General features: G+C 35.8%; 1 protein-coding gene across 1 annotated transcript; it reads right to left on the bottom strand.

The window, feature by feature from the left end:
* Nucleotides 1-934: 934 nt before the first annotated feature.
* Nucleotides 935-18,216, bottom strand: LOC143249756 (huntingtin-interacting protein K). Its single transcript, XM_076500121.1, has 3 exons — nt 18,015-18,216; nt 13,547-13,654; nt 935-1,087 (listed from the first exon to the last, which is right to left on the bottom strand). Exons 1-3 carry the CDS (start codon nt 18,168-18,170, stop codon nt 992-994), a joined length of 360 nt encoding a protein of 119 aa, XP_076356236.1. The 5' UTR covers nt 18,171-18,216; the 3' UTR covers nt 935-991.
* Between the last annotated feature and the right edge of the window lie 988 nt (nt 18,217-19,204).

The following is a 19,204-nucleotide window of genomic DNA, read 5'->3' as shown; positions in this document are numbered from 1 at the left end:
AACACTATATTATTCCAGCTGTGCACACCCTAAGTGATGAGTTGTAACAAGTTGATGGCCTTACTGACCCTGGCAGTCAATAGGCCTAAAGCCCAAGTAATCAACTGGTAGCATTGCAAAGCAGCTTAATGATCTTAAAGGGTCAATAGTCAAAAAACAGCCTTCCAACTTACTCCTCTAACATAACACTCAGGTGTAACAGAAATCACTTCAAGAGTAAACACAGAAAATACTCAAGAAAAATGTGAAATACAATTAGCAGAAACTTCTGTATGATTAGGGCAAGTTCTGCTCCCCAAATAAATATGAAGGCAGATCAGGTGTTTACCAATATAAGAAAAAAGGTAGATGTTCCATAAACTAAGCATCCATATGACTGGGATCTGACTGGACTATCAACAGTGATACAATGTTAAAAGCACCACTACAGTGATCAGTAAGATCTGACATAGCATGCATGAGATCTCCTTACACAATAAAAGACCTTGTGAAAAAATCTTGAAAAAGTTGTATAATTTTCTTTGCAGAAGCTAAAGCTTTAACACAAGGGCTAAAATTAACTTCAGAATCCATGCAGAACAAATTAAGGCACAATGTTTACAGAATAATTGTCAACAAGAAAAATCTGGGTTTTGGCAGGAATGAACAGCTTAGATAGTTTCCCTGCAGTTTGTATGATGCATCACATTGAAGATAGGAGTGTAGAGAATTCAGGTAAGATAATACATCTAATGCATTCTATCAAGGATATTCAGAATCAAGTCAGATGGTTGTTGACAGAGTAAATACAACTCAAACAGAAAGGGCTTACAGTATTTCAGAAGCGAGACAACCAGATTTAACTTGTGCATTTATAATCACTTTATATTATTATAATGAGTAAATAAGTTCATTTAAATATTCTGAAACATTAAACTAATTAACCAACACACTGTAAACTAAATAAAGTAATTTAATTGTAACATATTTACAAAAATGAGAGTCAAAATATCTAGTTAGTGAGTTCAATAAGAGCATTCACAACATTTCCATGATGTTCTCTTAGTTTCAATTCTGCAACACTTCGTGGTATCTCCATTTCTCTTACCTAAAAACACAATTCAAAACTACTAATGTTTTCTGGTTCTATCACTATTGTTCTCTTGATATTTTATAAAAAAAATTCACTTATATGTGATCAAACATGATAAAATTTACTGGTATTATGGAAAGCTACTTCTGAATATTTAATTCTACATAAATTCTTTACTATTTATAAAGAATTTGCTTTTAAATGCATAATAATGATCCAATTTACTCACAATGTGCTAGCTCATATTTTCAATACCTTGCACTGAATATAATTCCAAATTAGATTGATGAATTACAAATAATTCAACTAGATTATGCTCTGCAGCATCCACTTGATAAATATTGATATATGAGAAACACCTTTACTTAACAACTGGTTCACTATAACTATTACAAGTTAATAAATTTTCTAACAGTACAAAATGCAACAACAGAAACAGTTAAAATCAAACAGATTAGTCTAATTTAAGTGAAATCTGGTATTTTTAAAGCTTTTAATTTTCAATTTAAGTTATAATTTTCCTATACTGAAAACGTATTTCCAATAGGTACATACCTCTTCTCACCAGATTAGCTATTCTTTTTCAGTGTTGCACTCTATATGCAAGCCTTTTCTTTATGTTACAAGCCTTGCATTCCTCCTTTATTGGGATTACTATATTCCAACATGTCTCATGTAAATTATCGTGCTTCATTTCTTAACCGGTAATAACATGACATGCTCATATGATGCATCTGACTCCCTCTACATTCTTCTACCAAATCTTCACTTCGAAGTTTAGCAGAAAGTGTGAGCACTGAAGAAGTGTGGATAAAGGGTTGGAAATGACAGTATGTAAGTACTGATCAGAAACACATTTTCAGTCTAGGAAAATTATGACTTTCAATATGGTAGTTACCTCTTCTCACAAGATTAGCTAAAATTCCACACTGAGAAAAAGGAGAAACCAGTGCAAGGATGGCAGAAGTCCCTCCAAAAGCATCTGAAGGATATTCCTGACAATGAGAGAAATAGATCCAAAGATTAGAAGAGGGGAACTTCACCAATTCTGAGCCAGGTATACTCTTTGCCTGTGTGTAATACATAAAGAGGAAATCACAAGATTATTTAGACAGTGAAAGATGAATATACATAAAATGGTTCATGTGTTAGAATGAAGAATCTCCAATGGAAAAGGAAGATAAGAAGTAGAAGAAACAGTAAGGTGGAGGATTGGATGGAAGAATAACCAGATACATAAGTGCAGATTCAGTATAGGGTAAAGATGAGAAAGAGAAGAAATGGAAAACACAAGAAAAGGATGAACAGCCCTTCAAAGCTACCAAGGCCTGCAAGAGGAAAAATGAACTCAAGAAAAGAAATACATGTGGTGAGAGAAGGGTAAGTGAAACGTCAGTGACAAACAACTCTGATCATCGATATTCCACAAGCTAAAAGGAGGAATTATTTAATTTGGGAAAAATGTAACAAAGAACATGAGGAAGTGGTTCAAATGGAGGTAACGTAAGGGAACGACTGACCACACATATGATCCTATCCAGAAGGGCACAATGTCAGTGAGGGTTATGTAACCAAAGGAAAGCATGAACACAGGAAGAAAAGGGAATTAGAAACACAACTGTATTGGGAAAATGAAAATATGGGATAAGAAATCACCTGATATAAGGAAAGCAAAGAGACTGAAAACCCACAGTTGAAGTGCCAGGTGAGAATTTCCATTACACAAGGCAGGGTAGGCCTGTCAGTGAGAAACTCTCTGGAAATTTACCATGTGCAGAAGACCTCCAGTTGCACTTTGTAGACTACCAATGGAAAAAGGATGGATAGAGCTAGTTAACATGGAAGAAACTTGATATGAGAAACCAGATCATCATGCTAAAGATCTGGCAAAAAGTAGATGTGAAGACACAAAATGTGAAAGTTGAGAGGTCAACAAAGGGAGGGAGAAGTGGATGAAGGATAAGAGAGGAGAGGAACAGTTGACTTAACCTTGGAAACCAAGGCTGATTTGGTCAATATGAATAAATCAGAAGTACTTGACAAGGAGTATAGTGGACAATAAATCACCTGATGAAGTAATCAGATGGATGAATATACATGAAGATAGTTGTTTAACCAATCCAGGCTAAAGGTATCAATTACCAGAGCCAGTAGATGAAGGTACAGGTGACCAAAAGTGAGGGAACTTGGGATGTAGGCCTACAGTGAAGGCATTCAAATGTGAAAAACCCCTATGATGGCAAAGAAACTTGTAAATAAGGTTATCTAATACTCACTCAGTGGATATACCCACACTGGGCATGAAAGACAATGCACAACCAGAAGAAAAGGATAATGCACAGGATTTATAAAAACATAGACCTTTGGATCAGTCTCCTCCTTGGTGGGTGATATGTGCTATTGTCGTTGAACTGACCAGGAAGAAACCATCTTCAAACAATGCCAGGTGAAAAAGAAATGATGTAATACTTACACCTGAACAAATATTCAAGAACAGCAAAATGCAAAGAGAAGAGACTGCAGACTACTGGCCCAAAGTGTCATTGTGATTGACCCCATGCATAAAAGGAAGTGTCATGAAAAGATGCAGGGAAGAAAGTGGTACACATGCTGGTGTCTGGGCTTTGTTCAGCCTCCAATGCAGCTTGTCTCATTGGGAAGGAGGAAAGAAATCTAGGGTAGAAAAAAAAAAGATTTTAATCAACATTCTATCATTTGTGAAATGCCCTTACAGGAGATTGTAAATGGGTATGACTGAGGGGGACCAGTAATGTCATGGAAGACCAAATCCCCAAAAGCAAAAGAATCTTGTGAGTAAGAAGTGACTGAGCCAAGAGGGTGTAGTACTAAAATCCCATTAAACCAAATGAAGAAGGATAAGACAGTGTTTAACAGATATTAGTATAAAAAACAAAAAACGAAACAATTTGACGAGACTACAAGTGGGTTGGAGGAAGGGCTTCTGTTGTTTGAACAACCATCCTCACTGAACCACCACCAAAAACACTTGTTGAATACGAGTGGTAGATTCTAGTTTGGAAGGAGCCAGAAGAAACCAGCCAATCATATCCTAATAAAATTGCAGTCCTTGAGCATGCAGATGATGTGCCAAAGCCTGGACAATTCAACAAAACAAAGAAAGTGCCAAAGCAAGTCCAAAGGGAAAGGTCTCAAATTGATTAGCCAACCAGAGAGGAACAAACAGAAGAGAAGAATGAAAAAAAAGGTGATAAAGGCACATGAGAAAAGTGCAGGAGACATCTATAGATAGTATTCACAACCCAGAATAAAACACTTATCTCAGGGAAAAAACAACTCCAAGGTGAACTTGGATACTGACATGACAAGGCTAAGGCAAGAACAGTCAATTACTGGACTCAAAACTTTGTTGTTTTGGGGACAAAATAAAGGTGGTAACAAAAACCCTAAGACTGATGGGAAACAGGTTTGATTGTCTGACCAAAGAGCAATTACCAAACCACTTCTCACAGATGCTAGTCAGTAACAGAAACTTGAGGATTGGTAGGTTGGTTGATTTAGTGTTTTATGGCACAAAGCAGCCAGGCCATCTGTGCCAAACACCCGGTAAAAAGTTAAAGGTAAATTTAGTAAAATTCATAAAAGGAAATTAGGTAAAACAAAACAAGATTAAAAATATAAATGTCACAAAACCAATATTTACATCTAGTCTACAACATTAGGAGAAAAACTACAGAAATTCAAGCTGTAAAGGCCTTTCTGTAATGTAACTGTAATTCTCATAACTTGCCAGGAAGACTAACAGGTAAGTACAAAAACCACCATCAGTCATCTGAAGTTGACCTTTCCAGTCCTGGTTCCGAGTTATTTGACATTATGGCCATTTTCAAAAAGGAAAGTAATAAAAAGGTTTTAAAAAGATGTGTAGCAAAATTATAATAATAACTCACCAGGATGACTAACGGGTAGTTAAAACAGCTGCATTAGTCACCTGAAGTTGGCCTTTCCAAACCTAGTTTCCATGTTACAGCCAGTTTCTAATTTCAAATCAAACCAGATAAGCTGCAATTTTTAAAAGGGAGCCACATTAAAAAGGTTTAATGAATAAATTAAAAAACTTAAATGGTATTAAAAAAAACTAATGGCCTTTAAAAAACTAAAAACATTACCAAGGTGGACAGTATCACCGTCACCAATAATACTATATAACGTTATGGGTAAACCTTGGGACAAAACATGTTTAAAATGGTGCCTTCGTTAAGACTCGTAACGATGATAAGAAAGTTAAATGTGGCTTATTGTGATTTGAATGTTACACAAACTACACACTGGTGCATCATTTACAGTTAAAAGAAAATGATGAGTTAAAAACTGTGACCAATGTGTAGTCTAGTTAGAACAATTTCCTCTTTCCGATCCTTACGTTTTTAGTTGAAAAAGCTTGTTTTCACGTTGCTCACTCCAAGTTGACTGCCAGCTGGCATGGAGCTGAGCTTTGAATACAGCACCATAGTCCATGTATGGGACAGGCACTGTGACCAATGTGTAGTCTAGTTAGAACAATTTCCTCTTTCTGATCCTTATGGAAGCAAGACGGCCAAAGTCCAATATAGGGTTTTAGTTGAAAAAGCTTGTTTTCACGTTGTTCACTCCAAGTTGACTGCCAGCTGGCATGGAGCTGAGCTTTGAATACAGGACCATAGTCCATGTATGGGACAGGCACTGCAACCAATGTGTAGTCTAGTTAGAACAATTTCCTCTTTCCAATCCTTGTGGAAGCAAGACGGCCATAGTCCAATATAGGGTTTTAGTTGGAAAAGCTTGTTTTCACGTTGCTCACTTCAAGTCGACTGCCAGCTGGCATGGAGCCGAGCTTTAAATACAGGACCATAGTCCATGTATGGGACAGGCACAGTGGTGATAGTGCCAGAGCAGATAGACTTAGCTGCAGTGTCAGTGAGATCATTCCAGCAAATACCAATGTGGCCTGGTATCCAGAGAAACTGGATAGAAGTAGATGTTAAAGAGAAATAGGCCAGTAAGTTTTGAATATCGGTGAGAACAGGGTGTGAACCAACGTGAAGCAAATTCAGGGCCAAAAGAGAACTAAGTGAGTCAGTATAAATAGTGCAGTTTGAGTGCTGCTGAGTTTCTATGTGATCCAGGGCAAGAGAAATGGCATACAGTAGCAGACAGTATTTCCATTCAGGAATGTTTACTTTTATCAGATGACTTAAAGATAGGTCACATTTAGGGACTGTAAGAAGCCATGGTGGGATGGGCTAACCAGTGGATACAGCAATGTTATCCAAGGACAGACCCATTCATCCTACTGCACCAGGATACGAAGGCCAAAAGGAGCAATGGCAGACTGTCTGGTCTGTAAAAGCATGGCCCAATGAGGATGGAAAATACAACCCCAGGTGGGATACTTTGGTAAAGAACGAAGTTTTGAAGCATATAGTAAAGACAGTTGCAAATGGCAGAGGTGCAAAGAAGGTTCATGAGACTATGTATAAGCTCTGAACTGGGGAAGTGTGGAAAGTCCCAGTGATGATGAACAGGGACAAGCATCTTTAAGGCCAATGGTCTGATTGAATAAAAGCATGATATATATTCAGCACAGACTGTTGATGTGCTCCCCTAGTGGTGGAAGAGAGGACACGAAGAATGTTCAGTGCTCTTGTACATTTGACCCATAGCTGCTTGATGTGTGGTATAAAGGTCAGCTTATGGTCAAAGATAAGCTCCAAAAACTTTGTCTCAGGGAACACAGGCAGCACAACTTCACCGATACAGAGTTCAGAGTCAGGGTAAATACCCTGTTGGCAGCAAAAATGCATGAAAACGGTTTTAGAGAGAGAGAAGTTAAAGCCGTTTGCTGTGGACCACTTCAGTAAATGATTGAGGGCAGTCTGTAGCTGCTGCTCAATATACCTCATGCTTGACAACTGACATGAGATGTGAAAATCATCGACATAGAGTCCGTTTGCAACAGTAAGAGGGAGTTGTTCAGTGATGGCATTAATTTTTGTACTGAGAAGTGTGACACTCAAAACACAGCCTGAGTGACTCCAAGTTCCTGTAAAAAAAAATGGGAAAGTGTGAAACCCACTGTCCCCTGTCTATTAAATTTTTTTTAACAAAAATGGGCAAATGGTCACATAACTCATATATATGAAGGTCTCACAAAATGCCATATATCCATGTTGTATCATAAGCCTTCTCAATGTCAAAGAATACTGATACAAGATGATGTTATTTGTGAAAAGCTTCTCTGATTGAAGTTTCAAGTCAAATCAGGTTGTCATGGTGGAGCGCTGTCATTGGAACACATACTGGGTGGGTGAGAGGAGGTTGTTTGATTCGAGCAACCAAACAAGATGAGTATTAACTATTCTCTCTAAGGTCTTACAGAGACAGCTCGTCAAAGCAATTGGGCAGGAGTTTGAAGGAATCTTGGGATCCTTCTCAGGCTAAGAGAAAGATAAGAAAATAGCCTGAAGCCAGTCATCAGGAAAAAGATTCTCCTGCCAGATCTGGTTAAAAACAATCAGAAGAATAACAAGAGAAGCAGGAGATAGATTGCACAGCAAGTCATACTGTATATCATCAGGTCTAACCAGTGTACTGCCAGACTGATGAAGGGCAAGTTTGAGTTCCACCAGTGTAAAGGGATGATTATAGTCATAGAGACAATCAGCTCGAAAGGAAAGAGGTTATTGCTCTGCCAGAGTTTTGATGGCTAAGAAGGTTGAAGAAGAAGCAGATGTGCTAGATCACCCGGCAAAAGCTTTCACCTAGAGTATTTGCAATGCTCCAGGTATCAGCTACTTTCTGACGATCACAGAGCACAATCAAGAGGGGGTCAGAATTATATTGCCCACTGACCTTTTGAATCTTGTCCCATATGATTTTGGAACTGGTGGTAGAAGATATGCTGGTTGTAAAGTTAATCCAAAAATTCCTTCTGACTTTGATGTCTTACCCACTGAGCATGTGCACGGGCCTGTTGGAAAGCAATGAGGTTCAAGAGTGTGGGATATCTATGGAAAGTATCCCAGGCCCGTTTTTGAGCCTTCCGTGCCAAGTGGCAGGCAGGATTCAACCACGAATGAGGATATAGTAGAAAACGTGTTGAGGTTTTAGGAATACATTGAGCAGCTGCTTGTATAATACAGCCAGTTACTGCTGCTACGCAGTCATCTATTGATGGCAGGATCAAGTTCTGTGAAGTGAAAGAGGGCCAGTGTGCCTAATCCAGCTTCCACTGGGGCATGCAGGTTTGGTGGCATCGATCAAAGCCAGTCTCTCTCAAGATTATACGAAAATGATCACTGCCTCATGGATTATTGTCAACCCTCCATGAAAAATGGGAGAATAATGAAGGGGAGAAAGTTGAGAGATCAATAGCAGTAAAGGACTGACTAGGTGCATGGAAATAAGTAGAAGAACTAGTATGGAAAAGAGAAAGGTTGTGATCAGAGAGCATATGCTCTACAGAGTGACCCCTCCTATCAATATTAACACTTCCCCAGAAGAGATGATGTCCATTAATGTCTCCCAGGATGAAAAAGAGAGATGGCAACTGTGCAATGATTGATCATATGTCTCTCCAGACAACAAACAGTGATTGTATGACCCAAGGAAACACAGATGGCTATGGCATCCAAGGGTGTGATGAGTGGCAAAGACAGGGTGGGCACATGCTGATCAACCAACAGTGCCACCCCTTCATGCACTCCTCCATCACACAGTCTGTCATTTCTGTACAAAGAAAACTGCTGAATGGTGACTGTATTGACAGGTTTCAGAAATGTTTCCTGCAAGGAAAGACATACAGGATGGTAGGAAGCAACCAGTGTTTGATGTCATCCAGATTAGAATGTCAACCTCAACAGTTCCATTGTATCAGGGTGGCCATTTTTATTTACATGCAAGCGAATTGGGTGGAGAACCCTTCTGTTTACAACCATGTCTTTTTTCTTTATTTTCCTTATTCAAGGGAGGTCTATCAACCTCCATGGATCCTACCATGAGTCAATTGGGCAGATCTTTGCTGTTGGAAGGGGATTCCAGTGACTAAGGACATGAACAAATTATTGTTTTGCATCTTGGGGTGGGAGAAGAAGATGTATCTGAGGAAATGCCTGTACCTGGAACCAAAGGATGTGAATCTTGGGGTTTGTTGGAATGTATGTAAGGGACAGAAATAGGTGTTGAAGTTGACTCATGGAGGTTAAGAGACTTTTCATTTGTTTGGAGTACGATTCTTTTGGAGGCACAGAGATATGTCTGCACTCCCACTGAAGTTGTGAAATGAAGTGCAGCAGCATACATGTGAGATGAGGTGGTGGACAGCAATTTTCGAGCCTCAGGATAAGTAATGTTATGAATCGTTTTTAAACACTGCACCTCTTTTTTCTTCCAACCATTTATGGCAAGAACGAAAGTAGGACAGGTGAGAGCCATTGTAACTGATGCAATGAGGATCCATTTCACACTTGTAGGCATCATGGTCCTTGCTGTTGCAAGGAGCACATGTCAAGGAACCATGACATAACGTCTTCGAGTGACTGAACTGCTGACAATGGAAACATAGAAGGTTTGGAAGGTATGGCTGTACTCTGCAATTAAGATAACCTGGTGGCAGGTGGACATGGTGACATAAATGTGAGATTGAGGACACTGGTTGATATCTTAATTCCATCTCTGCAAGAGGATATATGCCTCACTGCAGAAACTCCTTGGGTGGAGAAACCAGTGAGAATCTCCAACTCTGGGATGTTCTTCAAGTCCCTCTCAACAATAACTTCTCATGATGAATTCAAAGTAGCATGAGGTGTAATCTCAATAGGTATATCCCCAATGGCCTTTGAATGCAAGAGGAGTTCACTGTGTTGAGATTTGGATGTTTCCATCAATATGTTACCAGATCAAAGCTTCTTTACTGACTTTGGAGAGCCAGCAAGTCCCTCTAGTCCCTTCTGAATGCAAAAGGGAGACATTTGACCTAAAGATTTGTCTGCAAGTGAATGCAATATAAGAAAATGAGGTACAACAGGTGGTACAGATGGTGAGGTTTGCTGATCATGATCTTCAAGATATAGTCATTTACCTAAAGACTATTTTTTCACTATCTTATTAAGATTTTTAATTGGAGTATCCATAATAAAGAAAGGGAAATTTTAGTGCCCACTGACCCCACCAAACATGGAGCCCTACGAGGGGACACACTATAATGTCAAACAAGGACACTGCAGCAAAGCCAGGGTTTCTTGAGCACTATACCCAAACACCAGCATCAGATACAATGTCCACAACACCTGTTGAGAACACCCAATGCTGGTTCTTGGTTGACCCTAGTCCAAGAGGACCAACCAATAAAACCAAGGGGGGGCCACCCCAAGGCTGCCTGTTTACAGGAATTCAAGGCCAAAGTGGTGTATTTGTGTTGGATCCCTCAACCACAAGGATCCTCTCCTCCCCTTCACGGGTTGCCAAACACAGAAAACATGTGGGTGGATGTTCAGATCCCAGAGGAGGTAAACTAAAAGAACAGAACCTTCCATGGGAGGTCCCCTCACCACGTACAGGAATCCACACCAAGGAGGAAACCTGTGGAATAGGAATGGAAATGAGAAACCAGAAGTAGTAAATTTTTTAAGGGGGGTAGAGATCCAGGCATATGATGCTCCAACAGAACAAACATCTGTAATATATGTAAGAGTTGAATATTGGTAGGCCATGATACCAAAGGTCCAATAATTGGACTGTGTCAAAGAGAATGTCACTGAAATTGAACACCACTTAAAACCCTATGATAAACTGAGGGTAAACAGACCTGAATCAATATAGCATCATGATCTCTAATTTCCTAACAACAAAGAAATCAGGTGTGTAAAGACCAATACAGAGTTATTATTCAGCTTGTGATACGTGCAAAGAAAACATCCACATATAGAGGGCAGCACTGAGTGAGAAAAACTAACATTTTGAGAAGAGGTAAATACCATCCTGTAACCTTACATTTTAACAATATGTATTAGAGAGGGGTAAAGGTGATGATACATTTCAAATTTTATTTATTCTAAACCAGGATTTAGCAAACACTAAGTCAATTTCTAAGGAGATTTGTGTGGCTCTCAGGCTTTACTCCTACTATGAATAAAAGTTGAGAATCTTTCAGGCACAAAGAGTGTTAAAAATTTACACTCAACATTTGCAATTTTTCATTTGAAATAGAGTTATGCTGTTAACATTCTAGCTAACTCCTAAAACGCCTTAAAAGGCTTAGCTGGAGCAAAATATCTACCAAGAACAATCAAATTCCCAATTTTAGTATTGTAAATCCTGTGGGATTTTTTAAAGTTAAACCATTGTGACATATTGCAGCTCTCAAAATATTTTAGACTCAGATAAAGACAAAAAGAAAAAGGCTTTTCTTCTTTGAAGGATTGCCAAACCCTGAGTCCTAATCATAAAATGTTTATTGTCCACTGCTCAGATATTGCTTCAATAAATAGATTTCTTTCAAAACAAAACATGTTTTTAAAATTATACTTATTGAAGAATATTAATGTACAGTATGTACTTCAGTTTAACTACATTGAGTTTAAGTAGCGATACATTTTCTTCTGTGGATGTTTTGTTTGTTATGACAGATACAGTCATAAAGAAAATGTTAGAATGACTATTACTCTGTGAATATATAAATTCACATTAGTCTTTCCTTTTTGACTGAACAATAATAATGGAAAGTGCATATATTTTCATAGATAATGTTCTTATATTCTGATAATTTCACAAAAATTATTATTTACTTCACTAATAGATTTTAATTTAATGACTCAAACTGGCATGTTGGTTTAGATTAATGTCACTTAAAGAAAAGTGCTCAAATGGTAGGAAAATAAAACAACATTTTAAATGAATCTATTTAATCATTAGATGCAAAAGGTTTTAACATGGTTAATGAGATCCAAATGAAGCACTGTGAAGAATAAAGTAGGCCTAACACCAGCTTATCCCATTTGCACTCAATCAGTTACCATATTTCTATAGCTCACTAATTCAGTCAAAAGGAATTTTTAGTTATAAACACTTTTTTACTGACACTACATAAAAGCAAAATTAACCCATCCTTAACAATACCAATAAAGGCAAAATATTGTTAAAAACAGTTAAGTAGAATTTTCTAAGTCAATTGAACATAACATAGAGATAACAAGGAACCATTTAGTTCACATCCACTCTTGAGGAAAAGTGAAAACTTAACCCCATCCTTTATTTTTCAGAAAATCATCAATTTCCCTATTAAACTACTTTAAAGTGTTGGACTCCACCACTACTAATGACAATTGACTTCAAAAGCCAATCAGTTTGCTAGAAAAAATAAAGCTGTTTTAAATAAAGCCTAGTAGGTCTTTTCCAAACCTAAAACTTGCATCTTTTCATCCACTTGTCTTCAGAGTATAGAACAAAGAACTCAAAGACATCTATATTATGAATCTTGTATGAGCCTTGTACTCTTTAATCATGCTACCTCTTATCCTTCCCTTTATCAAGATAACCATAAAGTAACCCTTCCACCTCAGAATCACCCCAGGTGGCCTTCACTGAACCATTTACAATTCCCCTATTAAACTACTTTAAAGTGTTGGACTCCACCACTACTAATGACAATTGACTTCAAAAGCCAATCAGTTTGCTAGAAAAAATAAAGCTGTTTTAAATAAAGCCTAGTATGTCTTTTCCAAACCTAAAACTTGCATCTTTTCATCCACTTGTCTTCAGAGTACAGAACAAAGAACTCAAAGACATCTATATTATGAATCTTGTATGAGCCTTGTACTCTTTAATCATGTTACCTCTTATCCTTCCCTTTATCAAGATAACCATAAAGTAACCCTTCCACCTCAGAATCACCCCAGGTGGCCTTCACTGAACCATTTACAATAAGTCAACACCCTTTCTTGGAAGAAAAGACCAACACTGTGATAAACACTTCACTAAAAGTTTTTCAACAATCATACCAAACAATTTCTTTTCTAACCAACCTTCATAAATCTTGTTCACCAGAAATAAGTCCTTTCCAAATTTCCTTAATTCAATATCTTAATCTTTTTATATTTTAAAACATATTTTACACTTTTTGGTACAAACATTTTAATTGTCAAGACCCTTTTTATGTATTTAAATTGCAAACGGTACTGAATTTGTTTGCACTCCATTTCCTCTGTAAACTTTGGATAAAAAATGTGTGTAAACAGAATGTTTATCTCATTTAGAGGTATTTGTTTCTTGGCTTTTGAAAGTTCCTTATTGCTGGTAGGATATAGCAGCTTAAATAGTTTTTAACTAAAATGCAAAAAAAAACCCCAATAAATATAAGTAATGTGAAACATTTTTTTTCTGCAGTAGAAAATTATACTGAAAGACCAATCTATTTCATAAAATACAAGTGTAATAGACACCATTTAAAGAAATACTCACAATTAGCTCAACATCTTCTTTCCTGATAGTAACTTTGGCCAGCTCTTTTTGTTTTGCTGCCTTTTCTGCAGTTTCTCTAGAGTGTTTGTCACCTATAAGTGACATAGCCTGAGACAGAATGATAAAATGGACACTGTGTTAAAGGCCTTCTTCAAAACTAACATTTTATACAAGTTATTAACATAATGAAATACAAATAAGCTATTCAACATTTAGTCAATGTTAAACAGGCTAGACAAAAATGCATCATGGAATTTCTTTTACAGCCATAAAAATATAGCAGTACTGTCTGTTTTATGTCCCATGTAACTACTTCATTGGGTGTGGATGGATCTTTACTAAAAGTGGCACAGAGTAATTAAGTAAAAATGGCACTGCAGATAAAACTATTGTTGATAAAAAGTTTTAAAGAAAAAAGTATAAAACTAAGTTACACCTTAAACTTTTACAATGTTGAATATGGAAATGTCAGGTTAGCTAAGAAAGGTCTAAAAGATAACAAACTGTGTCAATCATCTCAAAGATGACTTTTATATAATAAAATTCAGCCAAATTTAGTTTACTAAAGAGTAACTACTGATTTAAATACAGATTTTATTCATCTTAATCAAGTAATTGTACCAAAAAGTGATTAAACTCTTTCTTAAAATTAGTTTGACAGTTAAAAAAACAAAAGATCAATAACTTTACTATTTTTCAAGATAATCATACAAAAACAAAGATTAATATCAACAAGTTTAAAATACCTTTCTTCATATCTTCTACCAAAGTAATTTATGTAATATTTTATGCCTAATTTTGAGTTTGTGTTACAGCAGTTAAATAAACTTTGTTTTGTGTCTTAGGATGAGAAAATTTGATAATTTACTAAAATTTCTGGATCAAAAAATCAGTGTTTTAATCATTTGATACCTATACTTGTATACTTTACCCATAGAAGAATTTCTAGCATTAAAGCATCTTAAACGTACCTCTAGATCATCTGGTTGTCTTAAATTAGAAATATTATAAAGGTTTTAAGATATTTTTAATGATTTTAATGAACTTAAAAAAACTGATCCTACTACACTGAAAAGACAACTGAAATCATATTTGTAGAAAGAAAACTGGTTATTTTTTATAATGTTTTTTCATCCATTAGAGTAGTAAGCTGCCATTTTGCTATTCTGTTTGGTTAGAGTAAGATTCATAAATCTGGATTTTCAATTAAAACTATAGATTCAAACATCAAAATCTGTAACCACACAAATTACCAATTTTTAACACTTTTCCTAAAACTTTTGTATCCTAAAACATTATGATATAGTTCATAACAGTTTTTAATTTTCTAGTAATATATTTTAAGTTCTGGGTTGATAAGTTACAAACTGTGAACCCATGATGTGATTGTATCGATATAATATGATTTTCATGAAAGTTGGCAAGCTTTCATATACAATGTAAATCTTTTCCACAGAGAAAATTGGAATTTATAATAAAGTATTTTTGCAAATAATTAATGATTCAATAAAGAAATTTAGAGTATGGAGTATTACATGTTGTCTTAATTTCTTTTATCAAAAACAAAACATGCATTGTAACATAAACTAAAAATAACAAAATAGAGACTTATACTAACTTTTTATTTTGCTTCTCTTGTCAGCTGCCATTTAGTTGGCAAAATCCAAGAATTTGAAAAAGCACTAACGTACTTACATAAGACAATGCTAATAATATAGATAATATATTACAGACAAGACTGTCCAAACTTTGTAACAAATCATTGGTAAAACTTTGGTATCTAGATGCACATTGTATCACATCATCAATAACTAGATATGTATTGTATCAACTATTACAATGAAATACACACCTCTATTTCCCTGCATTCTGTTTGATAAAGATGTGCAGTAGTAAACACTTGTTATTCTGTTAAATGGTTTCTTGCCATAAATTATACAAAATATCCTTTGTTTTTGGAACACACATACACAGCTATACATATATACATAAATTATTCTTTGTAACTGTTATATCTTTACCATATAGTTTTTGACTGACTTAAACAGCATTTAAAGAACAAAGCTACAACACTACACAAAGTGTTATAGTATTTCTAAGTAGTTTTCAGCATCAAACTGGTCAGCAAGTAGATGTTACAGAAGTCTTATTTTGTATTTGGTAGTTTTCACTTAATATATAAAAATATAAAATAAGCTGCAGAAGAGCAGAATCATACTTGACATAAGATATTAGTAGAAAACTTATTATATGTTTAAAACTGTTTCTATATCTAGTCCTTTAGGTTGTTTCAAGAATTAGAAAAGTGTTCAATATAGTATTTCAACCCCACTATTTTTGCCATATTCTTTGCTAACAACATATTTCAAGCAACACAAAGATTACAGACTCCATCTTGAAAATCTAAGCATTCTCATTTCAAGTACAAATAAGTTTTCACTTCCATGTCTTGATTTATGATCAGAGAAGTTACACAAAAAGTTGGTATAGATGTTAATGCCTAACAAAGTAAATACAGGGGCATAAAAATAAACTATTTTACATAAATCACTACTTACATAGCTATTAAGTTTTGTTAATAAATCAACAAATCTTGGTAGTTTGTTATTTAATAAAATATGTTCTTTCTCTAAGAGAGGTTTTTATAACAATTCCTATCTATCTAATATAGTTAGTTATATTTGCTTAAATACCACTTGCTGTGATACCAAGCTTAGTTTTTTTCAAGTTTTGCTTTACAAAAAATACTGGTTAACATCCACTGGCCCACTTAATGATTTAACTCCTTAGGTACTTTATCTTCTAAAGTAGATTCATCATCTGAACATCAGTAACCCTAGAAGACAGAAAGAGCTTGTTTTGAAACAGAAATACATTTTCAGGTAAAGAAAATTCCAGGGTGATATTTCACCTCCTCACATAGAACACCATGAGTTCCACACTGAAATGGCAGAGGGGCTGGTGCAACCATTAAACTTAGGTGAGCTCTTTTCAGTAGATGCCTAAAAGAAAAGCCCATCCAACAACTGTAATTCTATAGAGTCACACACATAGGAGAATACACCTCATCTTGACTATGGTATATTTTTTTAATTTTAATGAAATAGATGAAAAGGCAAAAGGAGCTCCAAGTGTTACAGAGTGTTTCCAGATGTGAGTAAAACTTTTACATGTCCAGTCAAATACCCATACACAAGTGGTTAGTGAACCAAGAACTGCAGAGTGGTTAGGGTGCAATCAGATCATAGTGTTTAACTTTGACTCAACTAGTCAAACAGAGACAGGGGTGACAAACCTGTCCTGCTGCAAGAGGAGGGAATACTAGCTGCTTTAACATAATAGTATGGTGAAGTTGAGAAAGATGAGAAACTATAGTAGGCAATGAGAACTGGTACTGTGATGCCACAGCCTGAATCTCCAGTGAGTCAGAAACATCCCCAAAAACCTCCAGGTAAAGAAATGAAATGGAATCCATTGAAGGTCATGGAAATAAGTATGAGGAAAAAGTATATTTGCTTTGTGAGCATTTTGTCCCAGCATGTTCCAATAGCAAACATACCAAGTGAAGTACAACAGAGGAGAAGTATGAGCCAATGTGGTGAAAATAAGATGATGGACCTCTCCAGAAAACCCTATGGATTATGATGAGTTGATGCAGACATAAGATGAAGTGACTAGAAGTAATGCAGGAAGGTGGTAGGAAAAATACAAAGGTACAAAAATATGGCATAAAAGGGATATAGATGTTAAGGAGTCAACCCCCCAGTAAATTAAAAAAACATTCCAAAGGACAGTGTACTTTTCTTAAAGCTTTTGATAATGCATCCTACGAAAGATTAAATTTTTACTTTTCTGAAGACTGACTAATGGAAAGAGAGCTTTGAGGAACCAAAGCCAATACTTATGTTAAAATATTCACAAAATCAAAAATTAACTGTAAATATTAGTAAGAAGCTTTGCTTTCACGTTTTTTGATAAATAGTAACTATTATTTTGAAAATCCCAACGTGTTCATGGTTACATGCAGTTAATTAAATGGAATTTAGTTTTGTAAATATTGGTAGCTTTCCAGCTCAAATGTTAAATGCAACTTTTGTTAATTCAAGCTTATTTTAAGTCATTTTCATTGGTTATATACGTATATCACGTACTTGTTTTATATGGGTTTATATCCAAATTCATTTACTTATAATAATTTTACACACTACTCAATTTCTCAGTTTGAGTTTAACATTTTATAAAAAAGGCGTATGATTTTACAAAACAGTAATTTGTTATTTGTGATTAATGTTATTAATTTGAGGCAAAAAGTGGTTGCACAATCCGCAATGTCACATAAATTAAACATATTATTGCTTCGAATGTTGTGATTGTGTTGTTCATCATCGGATTTGTAAACGTTGTTTTTCTTCACGTAACCATGAATCTATCACAGCACCTATACCTTATTTTCAGCAGAGATACTTACACCAATAATATCTTGTGAAGAAATCTCTTTTTCTTCCGCATAATCTGTAACCTTTTCAAGATCAGCAGCTCCACTATCATGTTTTGCTGTTTTTTTGGCAGGTTTTTGTTCTTGTTCAGTTTGGTCCTGTTCATGCCTATCCATATCAGAAGCCATTTTAAGCGGTGCCCGAAAAACCTGAATATTGCTTTCAAAACACAAATAAAATAACGAACATCATTAACCAATAAAACTGAACAATGAAATCACATATAATGTATCCTCAATTTTTATTAAATATTATATATATACATTTAGTTGAAACTTGACTAATTTACAATATTATCTTCTATTATTGAAATGAAATGTTCGTTTAATAATTTTATTCATAACTCTGTAATTCATAATATATATTTCATGGCATGCAAATCACACGTGGACCTAAAATATATTTTAAACCACAGTTTTGTCTACGTGTATTGCTTCTCGATAGCTCAAAGTAGCTTTGTTTATTTTTGTTTTAAAGCAAAGTCACATTGCTGTGTCCACCGCGGTGAAATGAATTCCGATTTTATCGTGTAAATCCGTAGATTTACTGTTGTTCATGGCCAAGCGTGTTAAGGCGTGCGACTCGTAGTCTGAGGGTCGCGGGTTCGTATCCCGGTCGCGCCAATCATGCTCGCCCTTTCAGCCGTGGGGGCGTTATAATGTGACGGTCAATCCCACTATTCGTTGGTAAAAGAGTAGCCCAAGAGTTGGCGGTGGATGGTGATGACTAGCTGCCTTCCCTCTAGTCTTACACTACTAAATTAGGGACGGCTAGCACAGATAGCCCTCGAGTAACTTTGTGCGAAATTCAAAAACAAACAAACAAACTGTTGTCCCATCGGGGGACCTCAGTTTTAGATCGAGGACTTTTACTGCCAAAAGTTGGGTTTCGCTACTATGAGAAAAGCACAGATAGATATTTATATAGATTTACGCTTAATAACAACAACGTTTACATATATTATAGCACAATTAATTCTGATCGATTTATTGCAAACATTTCTTCAATAAATCATGAAGTATTAATTCTTAATACGTGTAAGTATTTGAAAAATGCTCCCATTTGAAAAATATTAACACAAATTTTATTTTGAAAGCCCAATTCATGTAACATAACGTAATGTTTAGGCACAACAATGTGCCTAATGGCTCATCTCAGCTGC

Source organism: Tachypleus tridentatus, chromosome 4 (assembly GCF_004210375.1).
Source record: "Tachypleus tridentatus isolate NWPU-2018 chromosome 4, ASM421037v1, whole genome shotgun sequence".
Lineage (NCBI taxonomy): Eukaryota > Metazoa > Arthropoda > Merostomata > Xiphosura > Limulidae > Tachypleus > Tachypleus tridentatus.
This window is presented reverse-complemented; position numbering and strand designations above follow the sequence as displayed.

What these genes read in the sequence shown, in the direction of transcription:
- LOC143249756 (XM_076500121.1), bottom strand. Translation starts at nt 18,170, where the DNA reads ATGGCTTCTGATATGGATAGGCATGAACAGGACCAAACTGAACAAGAA. An exon ending in CTTCACAAGATATTATTGGT is followed by an intron (nt 13,655 to 18,014) that starts GTAAGTATCTCT and finishes ATTCTGTCTCAG; the next exon opens with GCTATGTCACTTATAGGTGA. An exon ending in AAGAAGATGTTGAGCTAATT is followed by an intron (nt 1,088 to 13,546) that starts GTGAGTATTTCT and finishes TTGTGTTTTTAG; the next exon opens with GTAAGAGAAATGGAGATACC.